At 37.8% G+C, this 15,957-nt stretch overlaps 1 protein-coding gene across 6 annotated transcripts in view; it reads left to right on the top strand.

Annotated features, from left to right (window-relative positions):
- The first annotated feature begins 2,435 nt into the window (after nucleotides 1–2,435).
- LOC147499229 (homogentisate phytyltransferase 1, chloroplastic-like) overlaps nucleotides 2,436–15,957 on the top strand; it is a 45,802-nt gene continuing 32,280 nt past the window's right edge. For 4 of the 6 annotated variants that reach the window (XM_086561032.1, XM_086561034.1, XM_086561033.1 and 1 more), the window contains exons 1-8: nucleotides 2,437–2,620; nucleotides 2,701–2,990; nucleotides 5,442–5,525; nucleotides 5,622–5,696; nucleotides 5,797–5,880; nucleotides 6,071–6,160; nucleotides 6,392–6,493; nucleotides 6,659–6,754. In XM_086561032.1, the coding sequence (XP_086417158.1) occupies nucleotides 2,557–2,620; nucleotides 2,701–2,990; nucleotides 5,442–5,525; nucleotides 5,622–5,696; nucleotides 5,797–5,880; nucleotides 6,071–6,160; nucleotides 6,392–6,493; nucleotides 6,659–6,754 (885 nt within the window). In that variant the 5' untranslated portion in view covers nucleotides 2,437–2,556. Of the gene's footprint in view, nucleotides 2,621–2,700; nucleotides 2,991–5,441; nucleotides 5,526–5,621; nucleotides 5,697–5,796; nucleotides 5,881–6,070; nucleotides 6,161–6,391; nucleotides 6,494–6,658; nucleotides 6,755–15,957 lie in introns of all 6 variants that reach the window. The other 2 variants (XM_086561036.1, XM_086561031.1) reach the window with 2 other exon arrangements.

The following is a 15,957-nucleotide window of genomic DNA, read 5'->3' as shown; positions in this document are numbered from 1 at the left end:
AACTCGACAGAGTTCAAAACTCTGACAGAGTTCACCGAATATGCTACTTCACCGAACTCGACAGAGTTCAAAACTCGACAGAGTTCAAAACTCGACGTATCACGGCATGAAGAATACGACAGAGTTCAAAACTCGGCGAAGTTCGGCATGAAGAATACGACAGTTCACCGAATCCGACAGAATCAGTTCACCGAACTCGACAGCAGTTTCGTAGTATCACGGCATGAAGAATACTGACAGAGTTCACCGAACTCGACAGTATCACGACAGTTCACCGAACTCGACAGAGTTCAAAACTTCAGGCATGAAGAATACGACGAGTTAACGAACTAATCGAGCCGTTCACTCGACAGAAGTTCAAAACTTTGACAGAGTTCAAAAACTCCGGAAATTTTTCGAATATAATACTTCAAAACTCGACAGAGTTCAAAACTCGAAAAGAGTTCAAAACTCGATAGAGTTCACCTAACTCGACAGAGTTCAAAATTCGGACGTAATCACGGCATGAAGAATACGACATGAAGTTCACCGAACTCGACGTATCAATCTTACGAGTCCAACCAAATTGTCGCCGTCTTTAAACGAGGGTATTAATCATAACTATAATCATAGCAACCTAAATTAAATCAAAATTCAAGGTTTTATGGTATAATGACAATCCAAGTGTCAATTAAAGCATTATTAATAGGCAAGCACCATAACCAAATGTGGACTATAGTTGAAGTGCCAAATGATACCTGTCAGAGAAGAAGAAACCAAGTGAAGAAACCTAATTGCCAAATGATGAGAAGAAGAAGCCGAGAGAGCCGAGCCGTAGAGAGAGAGAAATTTAATTTCGGTTTTTTTTTTTGGTTAGATCGGTGTGTAGAGTATTGGTGAAGATGGGTTTTTTTTTTTTTTAGAGAAGATGATGAAATATCGAAATATCGGTAAATATCGGTAAATTTGGTGAATTAGATCTTGAGATCTAGAGGGCGAGATCGGACGGCTCAAATGAAGAGTGAGATAAGGGTGGCACTCTAAGAGTGGCACCCTAGACAAACCGATATATATATATCCTCTAATTGAACAACCGGGTATAGCTTTCTTCAAGTAGCTTTCACTGAAAATGAAAAACATATTAACAAATCTATCTAATTTAATAGGTAAGATAAGATAATTATCATAAGATGAAGTCCAGCAACATCAAACGCTTACCCACATGGATGGGGTGCATAGTTGGGGTGCAATAAATTTGGACCTACAAAACTGGTATATAAGGAGATTAAATATTGAAATAAGATGAGATGTGTGAGATTAATTAATGAAGCTAAATGAGAATAGGGACGGAGAAGGAGAAGGAGAAACTAAAATCAGAGTCGATGAGACAGAAAGATGTAAAAGAGACAAATAGGGTTAAATCAGGTAAATAACCAGAAGGTACAGGGGCAAAAACAAAGTGACGAAGAAATTTAGAGATACATAAAAAATAGATACATAAAAAATAATATTTCACTAGTGCGGGACTGTAGATGAGAGTCGCAATTTTTAAAAGGGTCGCAGTATTGACACCACCATAAATAGGACTAGCACCCCTTTGACCAATTCAAAGGTACTAGCACCCCTCCATTAAATACACAAAAAACACTAATGGCAAGCAACTGCTGCGGGATCGCACAATCCACTGTATTGAGTTGCCGTGAGATCCCATATCTCACGGAAGGTGGTTGCCGTGGGTCATTTTTTCTTTTAAATTTTTTTTAATAGCCACCGTAAAAAAAGTTAGTTGCTGCAAGATGATTTTGTTTACTAAAATGGAGTCTTTGCTTGTGTTAATTATCAAAACTCTTCTTCATTAATTTGGTCACAAAATTTTCTTATAGCATATGAAAATATTTGCCGCGAGATAGCAAAATTATGGCTCGATCGTACATTTTTTTTGTCATGGTTTTGGTGTTATTCTTGGAGTGTATAAAGAAACTTTAAATAAGAAAATGATGTATCTATATGTCGTGTGTGTTCAATACGCAAAATTTGAAGTAAAAAAAACAAAAAACACAAAAAAATATATGCCACGGAAATTGCCTGCTGTGGAATATGGGATCTCGCGGCAACCCGATATTGTAGATTGTGCTATCTCGCGACAACTGCCTACCGTAGAACTATGAGATGTAGGATGTAAAAAGACATAAAAAATTATTATTATTGTTTTACTTTTTGTCAAATGGTGCTAGTCCCATTTATGAGGGTGATCAGTACACCTTTTCAAAATAGTTTAGATAGTCTGTCCCGCTACATTAACCACTGCAACCAAGACAAAATCACAAAATAATGTCTAAAAGTGACATGGGAGGCTTGGTTGCAGTGGTTAATGTAGTGGGACAGACTATCTAAACTATTTTGAAAAGGTGTACTGTCACCCTCATAAATGGGACTAGCACCATTTGACAGTGCACTCTTGGTTTTATAAAGCTAGCTTATGTACGTACCCTGTAACAAAAGTCAAAGAGGAAGAACAAATACAGGAGTTCCAATTTCCAAATACAGACACAGACCAAGAGTGAGTCTGTGAGAGAGATGTCAATCATAATTGCAGGTTCATCTGTTCTGACCTCAAGATACGCTCATCAACGGCAAGCAGGTTTCTATTTCTATCTCCATGCATTGACGTTTGGTGCGTCTAGTCTCTTGTTTCTTACAGGTTATTTTTCTTAATTATAGATTTGGTGATGAAGTCACAAGGTCAAGTAAATCATTTGTATCGTGGTTTTCACCAACACAACCTTGAGAAGCTCTCCCACTGTCATCTGCAAAGTTTCTCTTTATCCAGTAAGCGAGAAAGCAATAAGAAGTCGGTGCTTAATCATGGTACATCACTTTGTAGATGTTTCTGTTCAATACAAAAAGGCGACCATACGTCGGAGGCCAATCATACGTCAAAGACTACTAGTGTTTCACAAAAACTGAAGACATTACTTCTTTTTTCTCGTACGCATAGTTGGCCGGCCACTGTAAGTTTTCAGGAATTAATAATAGCATGTTTTCTTAGCGTGATTTCTTAATTGAGAAATGCTAGCGAACTACCCCCGACAAAATAAATTACCGACGTACTACTTTGATTTATTAATATTTTTAATTTGTTTTAATATTTACTTACCAAAAACTGGGATGTGTATGGTACCCATTATCCGAACCGGAACTGAAACCATTTATAGGGTTCTGGGGTTCTAAAATGTTAGACCTATTAATAGTGGGTTTTACTAACCGAACCGATAAAGAACGGAAACTATTAAATCTGAATAATAACAAAATCGATGGGTACTCGAAATGAAATCGAAACCAATTATTATGATTTTGATATATAAATAAGTTTAGTATTATTTTGCATTAATTAAAAGCAACCTAAACATTATAATATATAGTTTTTGTTTATTAGGTGTAAAAGTTTACTAAATTATATATGAAGTGTACAATCAAATTAGGAATTCAAAGAAGCACTCATAATTTAATTGTATCTTATGACTCATTCTTACAAATGACTGATTTTGATGCATGTATTGGGTGTTCAACATAATGGTGTGGGTATCATCTATCTGTCTATAAAAAGAATCGAAGAAGAAAGTTAAGTTGGATAATTTCGGGACTTGCAAATAAGCAATTCTAAAGATATAGGTGTAAGTTTTTCTGTTGCAAGAAGATAAAATTGGTGTTCACGCCCTAACATTACATGCTATCAGGAACCTAGGTTGTTCCATAGTACAAAATATCAGGATATGAGTATTTATCGATATTCAATTTCTGGATATGTATTGTGGATATATTTTCCTCTTGGGAGATATTTGACATTGTTTCACATGCAAATACCGTGGATATATCTAAAATATCGACAAATATAGTGAATATTGTGGATATTTCTTGATATATTATGATACATTATTTATATTTGTTTGAAATATAATGGTAAATATTAAATAAAATTGTTATATACACAAAATATCGCATAATATCTCCAAATATCACAAATATAAAAAATATCATCGAAATATCATCGATATAAAATGTGATATATAACATATCGATATTTTATATATCAAACTGGATAAATATCCCAAATATATTATAGTAATATTTTTCGGTGGGTTGTTCTACTCATGAAGAGCAACAATATTGTGTATGAAGTTTTCACCACAACTTGAAAAATTCATAGAAATGGCTCTAGAACTTTCTTTAGTGTGTTTTTGTTAGAAAAGAAATATTATCTTTTGATTCTACTATTTTAACAACATGTCACTTTTTGGGTGTATTAACTGTTTTTAAAACTTCTTATTTCTCCTTTTTACCCTTTCATTAATAATCTTAAAATCTAATATAGGTGTGTGTGTCAATCGAGGCCACTCATCGCAAGGGTGCGTGTGTATTGCTCCAAGATGTGCAATCAAATAATACAATTGTCTTATAAAAAAAACCCATTTGTCCTTTCACAATTTTCACAATTTGAATTACATCAAACAAAGTTTTAAACATGATATTCAAAATTATCGAGATGCATTTTAAATTGTTAAAGTCAGATTGAAATTAGTTGTAATCAACATACATTGATGTTTTCCATATTGTTTTTTGGTCTCTCTAGAAATTCATCTCACTTTTAATTGGAAATTTGTAGATTTTGGATGAATTTTAGTTATTTTGATTAACCCACTACTCTTTTGGTAACGATTTAGTTCAGAATTTTTTTTTTGTTGGGTTGTTCTGGGACTAATAAAAGAGGTCAAAATTGTAAAAGTCACCTCAAAACAATATTGTGTATGAAAAAAAAAAAAAGTTTACTATTTCCTCAACATAAGAAATTTTCCATTTTACTGAAAATTCATGGGTTGTTATGCACTTCAAAAAATTAGAAATTGAGGACACGATGGTAGAAGATAATAATTTATGGTAGCTTAATGGAGACCAATGTATATATACTAGAATTATTAAAATATCCACTCCAAGAAATGGAAAATAATTTGGAGGATGTGAAGTCCAATCTAGGATTTATTATCAATGGAGAGCTTGTGGGGGTGGGGGTGGGGGTGGGGGTCTGACTTGTTTAATACCATTGGCAAAAGCATGTTAGCCCTTGGCAATAGCCGGGTTGCAAAAAAAAAAAAAATTGACGGAACTTACAAAAAAAAAAAGACATCGCAACAAAAATACTAAGTATGTTCTTGAATTTTCAAATGCCAACAAAATTTAGTTCGTTACCGGCCAATTCAGAAAACAGGTAAAGTACGTTATCGATTTATGCTATTATTTTAAGCTTTCACATGATAACATATATCGAATGAGATAATACAATGTTGGTTACACATACAAGCCTCCTCGAGTCCCTATTTATTTATTTTATTTTTTGTCAGTTGGATTAGTTAAACATAAAGAAAGTGGAATGGAAGTACGTGTTCAATTCCTTGTTTTGTTATCAGATATTAGGAATAATAGCAACATCTCTTCTTCCCGTGGAAACAATGGCTGATCTCAGTCTCAACTATGTTGTGGAAGTAGTGAAGGTAATGAATGAAGGAATGCATATTAAGGATCAAAATTTTCGTTCAACTTAACTCAAAGTACGTGGGTTATTTAGTCATTGTGTGATGTTATGTCAGGCAGTTTTACCGGCACTACTGATGAACCTTTACGTGGGGGCACTGAATCAGTTGTCCGATGTTGAAAGCGACAAGGTATATATTAATATATACTGAAACATTTTGCATTACAAAAATCCAGGAATTCTTCATATTTTTCGATTAGTAATTTCTCTTTTCCCCCTTGCGTTCTAAGATAAACAAGCCCTATCTTCCACTCCCTTCTGGCGAATTGTCAATGAACACTGGGAAAGCAATTGCGGCTACCTGTTTCATCTTGGTATGTTAACCTTAAATCACTAGTAGGTAACGATAATGATAATTGATAAGCCTGATTTTGTTCTTTAAGAAGCTTTAGTATGGAGTGCTCAAACTTTCATTTGGCAGCATGTTGACTACGTGCAGTTCTGCAGTGTACCAACAGTACGTAGTACTAGTAATTCTTTCGTTTTTTTTTTTCTATTCTACAGAGTTTTGCTGCAGGATTGCGATTTTATTCACCACCGTCGTTGCTCGCCCTTGTCATTTTTTGTATGCTTGGAACTGTATATTCAGTTGATGTAAGTACTGAACTTTTAAGAATACGTTTTGCATGATACGATAAGAGGAACTGAACTCCTCTTCGAAATCAGATAACTCAGATGGAGCGGATCAATACATGAATTTCCTTCTCGATTCTCAAACTTCTTTGTGCATGCAGTTGGGTTGATTTGTCTGCAATTAAGATCAAACTTGTCTGTTCAAATATCTTGAGAAGGCCTTTGATTTTTGTTTAATGCATTTAAATGTAGCTCCCCTTTCTCCATTGGAAGAATCAACCATTTCTTGCAGCTGCATCCATTGCGTCCGTGTGGAGTCTACTTTTCCCATTCGGTTTCTTTATTCACATGCAGGTTTGTCAAGTGATCCATTCTTTTTAAACTGAGTTAGGATATCAATTGTACATTCCTGCAGTTATCTTGTGATTATCATATACATGCTGCATTCACTTCATTATGGTGATGATTTTTTTTTTTCGATATTAATTATGGTGATGATATCTATTATTGAAATTGCAGAAATATGTACTTGGGAAGCCTGTAGTGTTTACAAAATCTCTCAAATTCTTAGTAGCTTTCCAGTTCGTCTTTTCGTCTATGATGGCATTGTTTAAGGTAAATTCTTTAGTATCGTGCAACAACTAACTTTCAAAGCTATCAATACGTCTAATCCTTTTGTCAAATATTGGGTCCAAAAACATTTATAATTTTCTTCAAATTTGGCATTCTTTTAAGGTGTTGTTAACATTTGAGAAAATTACTGTTATTATTTTTTTTTTTTTTTTTTTTTTCTAAAATCATCTTATTGATGAGAATTAAAAAATTACACAGTGGGAGGCGACAAGCGCGCTACAAGTTGTACCGCTAGTCCCTTCTGAATAGCAAATCCAATCTTTCTAAATACATATTCATTGGAACCACTAGATATCACATTGTTGTCCATTACCTTCTGCAATCGTTTGAGGAGCTCTACATAATCTGATGCCAAAAATCCAAATGTATCGAAAGAGAAATGGATGAAGCAGTTTGTGTTGGTTTGTTGTGCATGCTCCCTCGTGTTTATGTATCTTAGCTGTTGTTGCATTGTTTCCTGCTTGACCAACCTGGAAGGCACTACTGCCAATCCCCACCATCGATTATACCTCGGTTACGTTTACATACACATATTTACCTTCAGACCAACTGTATATCAAAACATCTACTGGACATAGTATCAATCTGCCTTCACTATTGTTAGAAAATTTACCAGGGCTTCTTTCTTCATTTGTATGCCGGCTCGCCAAATCACATCACACAAAATGTCTCTCATGTGGTCATGACGGTACTTGAAACCTGGGAAGTGCTTACATTGTGCTGCATGGTCTCCAAACTTGTCCATCCGACTATTATTACACGCTGGGCATCAAGCACCATCAATGTATAAGGGAATCATAAGGCAGTAGCTGAGAATGGTTCGATACTCAATTGGGGCTATTCACTGTCCAAGACCTTCCATGGGAATAGTAAGAAGGAAATCTTTTGCATGTTCTAACTGGATACACTCAAGTATGGCTTTCTGATGAACTGACAACTTGAACTCCATCTCACCTGCACTAATCTTGCCAAAATACACTTCCGCCAAGGCATGTTACATTGTGGTTTACAAGAGACGGCTGCATAAGAGGTTAGAGTATTCAGGTTGAAATCAGGAAGGTAATGCTGAAGTTCAACTATGGCACTATCAAAAACATTACCCTAAGACCACAACCTCGCAAGATATGGTTATGGAGCTCATTAGTCTAAGTTCGTGAGGCGACAAATGCAAACTTACTAACATTAGTGGCACAATAAATGCCAAGACGCAACAGGAGTGTAGGTAGACGCCATTGGAGATCACTGAAACCAGGGCCATCCAAGACTAAGCTATAATATCCTGGAAAGTCCTACGAAGGGAGTGGTCAAACAATTCAGTTGTTTCTGTGAAGTGTACTGGCGGACATGTCCTTACAGTGAAAATAAGCTTTGTTAGCCCTGAGCAAGCTCTTAACAATGCCGACTCACATTGTGGATCCTTAAGCTGGGATAGGAGGCTCATCAAACGGAGGGTTTTCTTAACCCTTATGCTTACTAGACCACGGGTAAATGATACATCAGTGCCAACCACCCCTCCAAGCAACCTAACACCTTGTTGAGGACGTGATACATCTGAGGGGAAAAGGTCAAGGCTGGAATGACGATGATCCAATGAAGGCCAAACAATCTTTGTCTTGGTCACATTCAAAACAAGACTTGGGGGAGGCCCTGCTTCCCTGATAATGCTCATAGCCCTCGCCACTTGCTCTGTGTCACCAATAACTGTCCCATCATCCAAGTACCATACCTAAAGCTCCAACTGACATTTAGAATGCATCTGAAGTACTAATGGATGGAGCTATTACTGAACAACTAATGTAGGCCTCTCTTAGCATGGATGCCCAATCAACAAGGTTGAAAGCATTCTGGAAGTCAACTAGCATCATAGTGTGAAAAGTGTTGTCTTTGTTGGCATGAACCATACGGTTAACGACATGCAAAATTGCCTCTGCACCACCAGGCACACCGACACCAAACTGGAAGTGTTGTAACTTTTGGTCATATATGCACAACTACAATGAAGATCCATCCGGTAGAATATGGATATGTTGGGACTCAAGTTTCGTCCAAATCAAACACATCAAAAGCACATCCCAAATTATCCACTATGAGGCAACTATTTTACCTACAAATAAGAATTTCCTTCTTTCAATTATTTATGCAAGTAACTCCAGTAATGAAAGAAAACTCTTATGGCATGATCTCATCTCACTAAGCAATACAATAACCCATCCGTGGAGTGTGAGTGGAGATTTTAACAGCATCCTTAATTCTTCTGAAAGGCTTGGCAGTGATCTAGTTCACCCTAGAGAACTCACAGATTTTTCAAATTGTGTCAACACCATTAGCCTCGTTGACTTACAATTTTCTGGTAGTTATTTCACTTGGACTAACAATGCAGTTGGTACAACAAGGAGATGCTCAAAGATAGACAGATGTCTTGTGAATGTCCACTAGAATAGTTTATTCCCTACTTCAGAGGTCGAATTTACTCCCCAAGGAGTCTCTGATCATACCCCGTTGACCCCAACATGGTACACTACCACTAAACACTCATATCCTTTCAAATTTTGCAATGCATGGCCTCTTTGATGCCACTTTCATGTCTACAGTTGAAGCAGAGTGGAAGCAATATTTTGTTGGCAATCCTATTTTTATACTTGTCTCTAAGCTCAAGCATCTAAAGGGTATCCTCAAAACTTGGTCCAAAAAACACTTCTCTGACATCTCAAACAGAACTGAGACTGCACACTTGAAACTCTTTGATACTCAAAGATTACTCAGCCTCAACCAAGGCAACTCTATGCTTATTGCGAAAGAAAAACAAGAAAAGAAGGAATACAACACTTTCTTAGAGATGGAATATGAGGATATTAAACATAGAGCTAATTGTCAATGGCTCCATGAAGCTGATAGATGCACATCATTCTTTCACAACATAGTGAAAGAACGGAGAATGAGGAATAAAATCTGGTTTGTTACTGACAATATTGGTACTAAGATTATTGAACACTCCGAAGTTGTGAATCATATTAACTCACACTATGAGAATTTGTTAGGGGGACTTATAATGTCAATATTGAAGTTATTGAAGAACTTCATGTCAGAAACACTGTGGATAACAACTCCGTTGCTTTACTGGAGGGAGATGTAGCGGCTAAAGAAATCAAAGATTCACTTTTCTCTATGGATAATGCCAAAGCACCAGGACCAAATGGTTATAACCCTTATTTCTTCAAGGTTTGTTGGTCTACTATAGGAGAAGATTTTGTGAGGGCCATCTCTTTTGTGTTCGCATCAAACACATTACCCTCTGGTCTCAACTCTACTTTTATCAGCTTGGTTCCTAAAGTTCCTAATGCTTCTAAAGTCACTGATTTCAGACCAATTGCTCTATGCAACACCACTTACAAATGTGTTGCCAAGATCATTGCTAACAGACTTAAGCCTCTTATGAGCTCTTTGGTGGACACAAATCAGTCTGCGTTCATTGCGGGCAGGACCATCCAAGACAATTTACTCCTTTCTCATGAATTGTTAAGAAATTACACAAGGAAACATACCTTTCCTAGTTGCACACTCAAAGTCGATATAAGAAAAGCTTTTGACACTGTCAATTGGATGGCCCTTGAAGCTATGATGCAGAAACTTCACTTTCCTCCAAAGATCACTTGCTGGATAAAATTTTGCTTCTCAACACCACTCTTCTCTGTTATTATCAATGGCAAACCTGAGGGTTACTTTCATGGTAAACGAGGTCTTCGTCAGGGTGACCCCTTATCGCCATACTTATTTGTTCTTATCATGGAGGCTCTGAGTTGCTTGTTAAGGATGAATATGAAAAATAACACCATTAAACCTCACCCAAAATGCAAGAAAACTGGTGTTATAAGCTTATGCTTTGCGGATGACTTGCTATTGTTCTTTAAAGGTGATTATCACTCATCTGAAGCAGTTATGGAGATTCTAAGTAAATTCGCTGGATGTTCTGGTCTCCTTATCAATAAACAAAATACTACTCTGCTCACCGGAGGCCTATCTGTCAATGATAGCTTTCTTCTCGCAAACTCTCTCGGAATTAATCAAGCTCCACTGCCTATTACTTATCTTGGGCTCCCTCTCACCCCCACTAGGCTTGGAATCAGAGATTGCCAACCTCTTATTGAGAGAATCACTGCTAGAATTCAAGATTGGAAAGCTTGGTGCCTCTCACATGCTGGAAGACTTCAACTCATCCACTTTGTACTATTTTCCTTTCATATATATTGGGCTCGAACCTTTGTACTCCCTATGACTGTCCTTGAGCATGTTACTAAGCTATGCAATAAATTCCTTTAGAATGGCCCTTCTATGGGTAACAAAATGCACCATGCAAGTAGTTCTATAACTACTCTCACAAAACAAGAAGGTGACCTTGGAATCTTGAACTTAAAAATTTGGAATCAGGTTGCCTACTGTGGCCTTATCTTCAAAGTTGTAGCTAAGGGAGAAAGTCCATGGGTGCAATGGACATGGGCTCAACACATCAAGAATAAATTCTTCTGGATGATGCAGGTCCCAAAAGATTGTTCTTGGGTTTGAAGGAACATTTTGGAAACTCGAGTTCCTACTAGAAAATTCATTAGACACTCAATTGCCAATAGAGATGATACCTTCTTATGGCATGACATATGGTGTTCTGAGATCCCTCTCTTTGAAAAGCTGGAGGCAAAAAACTTAATCTATCTCCTTGATGATGCAAGAGTTAGTTCATTGATTTCTAATGGTGCTTGGAATGACATTGTGCTCAACCTGCCTCCATCAGCCCTCAAAAGCTTGATACTTGGAACTGAGATCAATACCTACCTTTCTCATGATGTGGTGGTATGGACCCCAAACTCTACTGGTAAGTTTTCTTCCAAATTTGCTTATAATGAACTTCGGGCTCCAAGGGAGAGGGTACGATGGTATAGTCTGGTCTGGGGAAAATATATACTGCCTCGACATTCTTTTATAGCTTGGCAACTGTTTGCTAGCAACTTACCCACTCAGGATAGATTTATACAAAAGAAGGTACTCCATACTTCAACATGTTGCTTTTGCAACAATGAAAGAGAAAACTCCGTCCACCTCTTCTTCGAGTGCGGCAATACCAAACACATTTGGAGGACTGTGAAACAACTCTTAAGAATTAGGACTCATTCTCATAGCCCAAATGGGGAATGGATTGAACTTCTTACAATTTGCAGTAAGAAAACCTTGACTGCTGAAATCATCAAAGTATTGACATGTGCCACTATCAGTCATGTGTGGCAAGAAAGAAATAAGAGATGATTTAACAACTCCACTCAGCCATGGAGAGCAGTCAAGAACAAGCTTATTAGTGAGACAGTCACATATCTTCAAGGTAAGCTCACCTCAGTTCATGCCAGTATCCAAGACAGAATACTCATTGATCGACTTGGTATTCTTGTGAACTACAAAACTAAGGTACTAACACTGTATTTGGCTGAAGCCCGATAAAGGTGTTACCAAGTTAAACATAGATGGATCCGTCTCTAACACCAGCTGTGGGACGGGAGGAGTTGCTAGGAACTTTTGGGGAGAAGTTCTATTTGCATTTGCAGGTGCTAATGGAAGAAAATTAGTTTTATTTCAAGAGCTATTTGCTATTTTGCAAGGGATTCGAGGCTTCTTAGATATGATCCTCACTCGGATCTCAGTTGCCTTAGATTATTTGGGGGCTATAAACATATTACTAGGTAGGGAGCCATCTCCATGGTACTGCCAGAATGTTGTCAGTGCCATTAGAGTTCTTATTAGGAGTTGTTATAGTATTAACTTTAATCATGTTTTAAGGGAAACAAATCGGGTTGCAGACCATTTGGCTTCCCTTGAAACTGAACACATATACTTCGTACTTCCTCTAAGCTCTCTGCTTACTACCTATGTTGAGGAGGACAAGAATGAAAACATCTATCTCAGATTCTAATACAGGTCCCGGGGTATGCCTAACCCTAAAAACTTATTCAAAAAAAAAGTATTGAACCATGTCCTTGGCAACTCCTTTCATTGCAATTTTTGACACTAACCGACGCCATACTATACCCATAGCTAATGGATGAATATTGTTATCTGGCTTGAGAAGTAGAGTCAACGGAGCGCTTGCTATAAACTCTGCTAAAGCACGTGTGTATCGTCCTCACAACCATAAGTTCATTACTGAGGTCAATGGATCTTAGGAGGTCTATAGCAACAGAACGCAACACCACTCATAGCATCCATCAAGTGTTGGGCTCGCAGTGTTGGAAGTTGCAATTCAAATCATCTACAAAGTCTTTGGTCTTAGCTAGTAGTGTATGTAATAGTAAGTTTGGTGATAACTACTATACCTTTGGTAGGCAAAGTGAAATAGATAGCCGTAAGAATTGAAAATATTGTGTGGTGTTATGCGTTGATGGTTGGTGACATGACCACCTATAAATAAGGAAGAAGAGTGTAGTCTATGTACTACGTTCAGTAAAAAAAAAAAGAAGAAGAGAACTTATTTGCAATAATAAAATTTATGCTTTCCTTCCGATCTTCATCTTTGTAACTTGAGTTATTAGTTTTCGTTGCACTAACACACAGACCATCACGACCACATGAGGTGGTTTTGGGGAAGGACTTTATGCATGTTAATGCCTTATCTCTCTCTACTGATAAAGCAGGCTCAGTAAGAGGGATAGTGGGTTTGGATGGTGGTGGGCCTATAGGGTGCTTCTCCTCCAAAATCTGAAGGGTTTCCGGGTTACTAGGGGCTATCCTAGAAGATGACAACACCTTTACAGCTGCTGTAAAATGTTCATTTGAAACTTTTTGCAAGCACTGAAGGATGTTCTGAGAAGTGGGAAACTGCTCATGAGCGGGTGGGGGTGGTGCAAACTCCACTAACAACTGTACAAGATGAAAAATACCTACAGGTTCATTCTATGTGGCCAAGGCTTGAAGAATCTGGTGTTGCTGACGATCTTTCCTTGTGCCAAATCTGCGTTCTTGGCAGGTCTGTGGTCTAAACACTCGCAAACTGCAAGATGGAATCAGAAGTAGGCGCACCCATGGTCCTACCACACTGGGTTCCCAAGTGACATCATACAAAGTAGACTTCAAGATGCGAGAGAAGGCTAACTGACACGAATGAGGGATACTCTTCGCAGTTCTGATAGGTGTACGAAAAACACAGTCTAGAAGGCTCTCATCGAAAGTGAGACTGTCAAAAGCAAAAACTCCTACAAGAAGGGGTAAGGGTGATGCACAAATAGTTTTTAGCCGTGGCCGTGGTATACCTACATGTTGGGTGTGAGTCTCTCACCATGTGACATGAAGAAGTATTGTTTGTGTGAAGAAGTGAGAGCGCGCACACACTCAGATTGGCCTTGCCCAAGGCGCGCCCACGCCCTTGCATGAAAAAAGAAGATAGTATTTTTCAGTTGTTTACAAAACATGTCTACTGGAAGTTGGAAAAAGTTGGTATAGAAGAGGGCGCGCACGCGCTCGAGTTGGTCTTGCCCAGAGCGCGTCCGTGCTCATACCTATATATATCGGGTTTTGATTTTTTGCTAGAAAATCAAGATCGTGTTTTTATACTGAAATTTCACCCCAATAAAAATAGAAGAGTTCAGGTTTTGGAAAACCAAGTTTTGAATAGAAACCCAATTTTGAGAACAACCAAAATTGAGAGAAAACCCTTGCAAAGAGAAAAGCTTGTAAGGAGAGAAAAAAGATCTAATAAGTTTGAAGAGACTTTAGAGGAGTGATTGTAATCTTCCTTCCCACACTTATAAAAAAATTTGTTCTTGTGGAAGTAGGCATCATTAGCCGAACCACGTTACATCTTGTGTCTCATTGTGCTAAGTTACTTTACATTGTTATTGCTTGTTTGTGATAGTTATATATATCCATAGTTTAGGTTTGTGGTTGTTGGTTGTAGTGAAAGATTAGATTTTTTATTGGAGTAGTAGATTGTCCAAGTGCAAGCTATCTTAATGGGTATCGATTGGTATCATTTTCCCCAACAAGTGGTATTAGCGCCGTGGTTAGATTAATCACAAAGATTGTTATCCAAACTTTACTAAGAAGGTGTTTGATAAAATTCTTAAGAGGAGGTTTGAGTTAAAATAGCTTGTTGAGATGGATCATTCTATAAACACTCACATGACTAGTCTAAATAGAGGTAACTACACCATTTGGAAAGTCAAGATGGAAGACTTGCTTTATTGCAAGGACTTGGCACAACCCATTGAGAATGGAGGAGTAAAACCGGATACAATATGCGATGCCGATTGGAAGACGCTTGATGAAAAAGTGATTGGGTGTATTAGACAATGGATTGGCGACAACCTAATCCATATTGTATCCCAAGAGAGCACAACTTTTAGTTTGTGGAAGACGTTAGAAGACCTCTACGAGAAGACAAGAAAGGACGCACAGAGTAGCTCATGTCACTCAGAGACCCTTGTTACAGAAAAGCAAGAGAGAGGCAAAAGTAGAGAGTCATCTCATTCTAGAGGTGATGACAAAAGAAAATCTAGGAGCGTGAGTACACCTCCTAAGAAAGACTTGTCGTGCTATCATTGTAGTATCCATGTCCACTTCAAGTATGAATGCATAGAATTGAAGAGGGATGAGAAGACTAGTAACGTACACGAAGACAAGTTATAGTTGAAAGAAAGCACCACCGTACCAGTCGAGACTCCACTATCATAGCTTCAAAAGGTGAAGTAGGAATTGCATTAAATTGTGATAAGTTATGCTTGAGCACTTCATGCCAGGGTACAGAGTGGGTGGTATATATAGGTGCTTCCTACCATGTCACACCACACAAGAGTTTCTTCACTACCTACAGATTGAGTAATTTTGGTAAGGTGAAGATGGGAAACAATGAAGTCTCGAAGATTATAGGCATTAGTGATGTTCATGTAGAAACCAATGTCGGCTACATCTTGACACTCAAGGATCGTAAGACATGTCCCTGACATTCAGCTAAGCCTAATTTCCACTGGGAAGTTAGATGATGATGATTTTCAGAGCTCGTTTGGCAATGGGGTATGTAAACTAAGCAAAGTTTCCTTTGTGGTAGCCAAAGGAATTGAAAGAAGAGTTGCTCGCTCTACAAGACACAAACTAGTTCGTATAAAATAGAGTTAAATGCGGCACAAGAAGAAGCTTCCACCGAACTATGGTATAAG

The sequence above is a fragment of the Coptis chinensis genome, chromosome 5, assembly GCF_015680905.1.
Source record: "Coptis chinensis isolate HL-2020 chromosome 5, ASM1568090v1, whole genome shotgun sequence".
NCBI classification, from domain to species: domain Eukaryota; kingdom Viridiplantae; phylum Streptophyta; class Magnoliopsida; order Ranunculales; family Ranunculaceae; genus Coptis; species Coptis chinensis.
The sequence above is the reverse complement of the archived record's forward strand: the minus strand, read 5'-3'. Positions and strand labels throughout refer to the sequence as shown.